A 5,977-nucleotide genomic window follows, 5' to 3' on the forward strand; every position below is an offset into this window, starting at 1 on the left:
GGGGGGGGGGGAGAAATGAATCTTCCAATCAGGGGAGCCCCTCCGGGCTCATTGGACGTCGGAGAGCCGTTCGGGGTTTCTCTGAACTTTCGAAAATGCATTCCTCCGCTCCTACTTGAGATTAAGGAATGAAATCGCTTTCATTTTTTCAGAATTTAATTTTCGATCGATCGGCATCGGTTTCATTTCTTCATCTTAATTAGGGGAGGGGAGAAATGAATTTGCCAATCGGGGGAGCCCTTCCGAGCTCACTCGACGCCGGAGAACCGTTCGGGGTTACTCCGCGCTTTTGAAAATTCATTCCTCCGCTCCNCTCTCCGGAGGGGCTCCTCCGATTGCAATATTCATTTCTTCCCCCCTAATTACGACGAAAAAATGAAAGCAATATCTATCGATAGAGAATTATATTTTCAATAAATTACAGCGGTTTCATTGCTTAATCTCTATTAGGAGAGGAGGAATGAATTTTCAAAGCGTGCAGTAACTCCGGACAAGTTCTTCTCATTCAAAAATCAATTTCTCGCCTCCNTAACCGATTTCATTTATTAACAATACAATTCTCGATCGGTTGGCTTTGGTTTCATTCCTTCATCTCAATTAGGGAGGGGAGAAATTAATTTTTGAATGAGAAGAACTTGTCCGGAGTTACTGCACGCTTTGAAAATTCATTCCTCCTCTCCTAATAGAGATTAAGCAATGAAACCGCTGTAATTTATTGAAAATATAATTCTTCATCGATAGATATTGCTTTCATTCTTTCAGCGTAATCAGGGGGGGGAGAAATGAATTTTACAATCGAAGGAGCCCCTCCGGAGAGCCGTTCGGGTTTACTTCGCGCTTTTGAAAATTCATTCCTCCGCTCCTACTTGAGTAGGATAGAATAGAATTTCCCGAAGATTCCAAAAAGCTTCATTGTTCTTCGTGCATGAAAAATGGGGATCTTCGGGAAACTCCTAGCAATCGCAAGACTTTTACAGATTTATTTTTCTCCGTGTGACGTCCGTATAGAAGATCAAAAAATCAATTTGACATGGGGATAAATGGAGTGGAGAGAAAAACGTGAATATCTCGGAAATTAGATGCGACAAAATGGACCCTTTTCACGTGGACGTACACATATAACTGGACTGAAATTTATAGAAATTTTTAATTTGCAATGACGCAATTCCTTGAAATTTCCGTATTACGGGGACGCGATAAAAATTCCCAATGTGTTCCCGGAATTTCCGCGGAAATATTATTGAAACCTACAGACATCATTCCTGAATATTCAAAACTTTCCTTTGATTTTCAAGATCATGTCACTGGAAATTTTTTACAAAATGACTTAATTTTAACATTGCTTGCTCATTGCATTTCAGAAATGCAGCTGCCTAAAAAAGACACATCGATTCCTAGGATCAACGTTTTTTTTTCTCGGTAAATACAGACAATAGAGAAATGTCAGAGTACAGTGAATAAACTTCACTCGTCAAAAACTCCATAATGGCAGAGTTAAATTCCCTGATTTTTTTTCACTCTCGATTAATTTTTTAAAGATTCAAATTGATACTTAATTCATTCGCATCGTTCCATTCCATCGGGAGATATTGTCAATTGGAGACAATTTTTTATGGTCACCGAAGGAGGCAAACCATTCATCTAAATCTCGCAATAATCTGCGAAAAATCTTATTTATTAATCTATTATTAGTGAATTAATCCCATTATGTGTAGATCGCTGGAGAACAACGAAAACGTTTCAACCGTTCAAACGAGTTGGAATGTTTTCGCCCTTCTTCTTCTCCATTTTCTTTCTCACTTGCACTCGTTAAGTTTGGCGGAGAACGGGCACGTGCCAACGCGACGGAGACGACAATGAGTGGGAGCGAGCGCGACACATATTCCTTTCTCACTCATTGTCAGGGGGGCAATACCGACATTAATATACCCGCCTGTTTTACCAACAAAAGTGTACTCCTTTTAGTTCATGCGCCACCACTACGAAAAAATCCAGTTGATACGTTTACATTGCCGTGAGCATGAAGAATAGAGACCTGGTCTCTATTCTTCATGGCCGTGAGAGATCTCCCTTATAATCTCTGTCCATAAGCGTTGGCAATCTCCCCTATAATTTCTGTTGTCACGGTGGGCCCAATCACCGTCAAACACGAGTGACCGAGACAGCCAGAGACAGCGGTGTGCAATCCTAGCGCTTTACAAAAGTGCACAGAGACAGTTGATATTTATTTATTATTGTAGGATTGTAAAATTTGAAATGCAAGTGTTTCCATTTAGCTTGCTGATGCTGATTAATTTATTACTGGGAAGTGTGTGTATTGATGCTGGGTAAGTGCCAGGGATCGACGCGAAGGGATTTGTTGATTATTGAAGATAACCTAGAGGTGGATTTATGTGAGGGTTGATTACTTACGTGGATATTACATTTATGTGAAATTAAATGTTTCGAATATTCCTATTATTTGCCTATAGCTACTCCAGTTTTCTCCTTACCAATTAAATTTTGTATATTTTTTCACATTGTTGTCCATTTTTATTCTCATCGACTGATTTGGCAAATGATTCGATATCAGCGAAAGATGATTGAATAGATGTGAATTTCGGACTAATTACGGGATCATTTATTTGTTTCCAATCCTTGCGGCCAATTTCAATCTTAAATTCATTTCATTTTCAATAACTTTTTCAATTTTTTGTCATCAATGGATTTCAATAGGATGGATCTATTCATGAGTGATTTAACGATGAAAACTCATTAAAATTCCCAAGAATCATTGAAGCAATTGAATTTTTTCATTGATTAAAGAAAGCGATAATTCCAAGTGTTTGGGCAATTTCCATTAGTACCTGTGATTAAATTATTCAAAAATATTTTTCTACAATTCTTTCATCATTTTTATCCGCCCAAATACTTAATACTATTTGAAACATGGTTAAGCTTCAATTGTAACTTATTATCAATCATTTCTATGCTTTAAAAATATTTAAAAGTATTCTCTCAGCTGAATGTCGATAATTTCCGATCCGGTTATTTCTGAAAGTTGAATTATTTCAATAATTTCCTCAATTCTGACTTCGACCAATCAGAGTGCAGTAATTGCGTTTATGTGACTCGTTTCTGGAGATGCAAAATGACCGTCATTTTTTAGATCGCGTCATATGACCAAAAAATGACGGTCTTGTGACTTGTGACGGTCATGTGACGCACAAATTTTCCAACTACAAATGATTGTCACAAATCATTTGTAACTAAATTGTTGTTAAACCATCTATATAGTTGCATAATGACGGTCATAACTACTTTCCAATTTGTGACGGTCATGAATAAAACAAAATAGTTTCATCTATATGGGTGGAAAAAAAACGTAATTTCCATTTCAAAATGCGGATTAGGCCAATACAAAAGGAATTCAACTGAAAATTGACCGAGAAAAAAATAAAGTTTCATCTATATAGATGAAACATGACTGTCATTTTTTCGTGACAAGTTGCGACGGTCACGAAGGGGGAGGGGGATTTGTGACAGCCAGCATGAACGCCTCGTCATATGACCCTTAATGACGGTCGAATGACCGTCATATGACGGGTCATGTGACGCATTTGCATCTCTACTCGTTTCACACTGACAATTTTCCCCACCACAAGGAAATTATCGGATTTCCTGTAGCCTGTCAATTGTTTCCAATGAATTTGATAGATATTCTCCACATTTTGGTGAAACGTAACTCCGAACACCACACTCTCATCGGCCGAATTCAGAATTTAAGAAATTATCCTGTAAATACCTGTCGACCTTCAAAATTCATCGGATGTTTCTCCAAAGTTTTCCTGCATATCAACGATCCGGATAAGTTTGGAAATAAAACCCCTCGGGCTGCGTGCTCCAGATTTTAAATCTGCAAAATGGACCCCTCTCGTTACTATGCAATAAAGCTTTCGGCAAATATCCGATAATTTTTAAGATCTGTTAATTTTCGGTTGCTTCCATTTAGTGGCATGCTAACTTTGAATGAACATTTTATGTCAAAATAAATTAATATAGCTTTAACCGCCAACAACGTCGAATACTCCATTTCTAACGTTCAAAGTTAAGATGGGGGAGTAATCCAACCAAATGCCCCTTGTTCTCTAAAATTGTAGAAATAAGGGTTAAACTTTTCCTTCTCCTTATCATACATCAAAACTGTAGAAAAATTTTCGCCAATTTTGGAGCACTCGGGGCATTACCCCTGGGGAGCGGTTTTGCGCATTTTTCTTCAACTAAAACTTATTATTTTTCTGCCGTTTGGCGGCGATTCTGAGCCGTAAAATGACCCGCGGAGGGGGGCGACGATCACATAAATGGTTGAATTTAAATTCCCGCCATTTTAGCCATACGATTGTCATCCCCCCCGGGAGTTATTTTACAGTTCAGAAACGCCTCCAACGGGGAAAAAATAAGTTTTATAGTTGGACAAAAACGCGCAAAACCGCCCTCCTGAGTGATCAATTCCTAAAAGAACATTTTTCAACACAGGAAATGTATTTAAATTGCAGAAGAGATTTTTATCAAATATTGGAACTGACCCGAAGTGCAAGTACACATGCAGTTAAGAAGGCATACCGAAGGTTGGCCAAGGAACGGCATCCTGACAAGAATAAAGACGATCCCAATGCTTCCCAAAAGTTTCAGGATCTCTCAGCTGCCTACGAGGTCCTTGCAGACCCCGAGAAACGAGAAATGTATGATAAGTGTGGTGAGGAGTGTTTAAAAAAAGATGGGATGATGAACAACGCTGATCCATTCGCGAGCTTCTTCGGAGATTTTGGCTTCCACTTCGGAGGTGAATCTCAGCATCAGCATGAGACACCCAAGGGGTCCAATGTCATCATGGATTTGTTTGTGACGCTTGAGGAGTTGTACAGTGGTAGTTTTGTAGAGGTAATTTAATTATTCAATCAATTCAGTATCTAAAAAAATCTCTGGAACGGAAATGTTGAGAGAAAGAAGTTAAATATGTTCTTTCCTTTTCCGGATGGAAGCATTGGAATTTTTCCATTTTCACGTTTTTAAATTTTGCTTGCAAATTATACAAAGTCCCTAGCGGACCCAGTAGAGAATCGGACTCTCAAATTTTTCGAAGATTTGAGAGTAATGTGAGAGGCGAAATAGCTGGAGTGACAGGGTCAATTTTCTACTCTTCAGTGCTTTTAGACAGTGGATAGCTAGAATGAGGGTTTCTCTGGCCCTTGCAGATGGTGACCCTTAAGAATTTTGACCCTTTAATTTTCTGACCTTTATACTTTCCGCCCCTTATAACTCCCGGACCTCAGATCTTTTGACCCTCAATTGTTTTGGCCCGCAAATCTTCTGAACCTTATATTTCCTGATTCATATATACTGACTCTTATTTTTTCTGACCTTCAAATGCGGACCCTTTGCAGACCCTTCATGTTCTTGAGCGTTAAAATTGCTGACCCTAAAAAATGTTGAAACGTCGAACTTTTGACCCTTATTTTTTTTTATCCTTACAATGAAGGTTCTTTGCAGATCTTTCATGTTCCTGACTCTTGGATTTTGACCCTGAAGGATGTTCTACACCCTTTCTGCCAAAATTCACGTTTTTTTAATTTTTCTGGCAAACTTATGATAGAATTGACGAAATTTTAAGGTGGTGCGAACATTTTCCTGCGTTTTCTCCCTGGGATGCAAGCAGCCACTTAAGTTAGGTGGCTGTTAAGTGGCTGTTAGGTGGCTACTTGTTTTGGTGTAAAAAAGGGTAAGTGATACCTGAAACGATTATGGATGTAAATCTATGAATTATTAAGGAATTTTAGTAGCTTTAATGATATTAATCTCCATTAATTAAGGAAAATAACAGTTTGCGTATTGAAAGGGAAAATAAATCAGTAGGGGGAACGCCGCCGGATGGCGGCAGTGTCGACTTCTCGCCCAGGCCGATAAAGTCGGCAGCAGTGGCGGGAGAAAATTGATTATC

The 5,977-nt window shown here is 38.8% G+C and overlaps 1 protein-coding gene across 1 annotated transcript; it reads left to right on the forward strand.

Moving 5' to 3' along the window:
• Positions 1 to 2,072: 2,072 nt before the first annotated feature.
• On the forward strand, positions 2,073 to 4,920 carry LOC107046038 (dnaJ homolog shv-like; the record flags this gene model as incomplete). The annotated part of the gene is made up of 2 exons (XM_015268491.1): positions 2,073 to 2,327; positions 4,536 to 4,920. Coding segments are annotated over exons 1-2 (456 nt in total), but the record flags the coding sequence as incomplete, so codon positions are not given.
• Positions 4,921 to 5,977: the final 1,057 nt, after the last annotated feature.

The sequence above is a fragment of the Diachasma alloeum genome, unplaced genomic scaffold (assembly GCF_001412515.2).
Source record: "Diachasma alloeum isolate Michigan unplaced genomic scaffold, Dall2.0 Dall_scaffold_01185, whole genome shotgun sequence".
In the NCBI taxonomy this organism is placed as follows: domain Eukaryota; kingdom Metazoa; phylum Arthropoda; class Insecta; order Hymenoptera; family Braconidae; genus Diachasma; species Diachasma alloeum.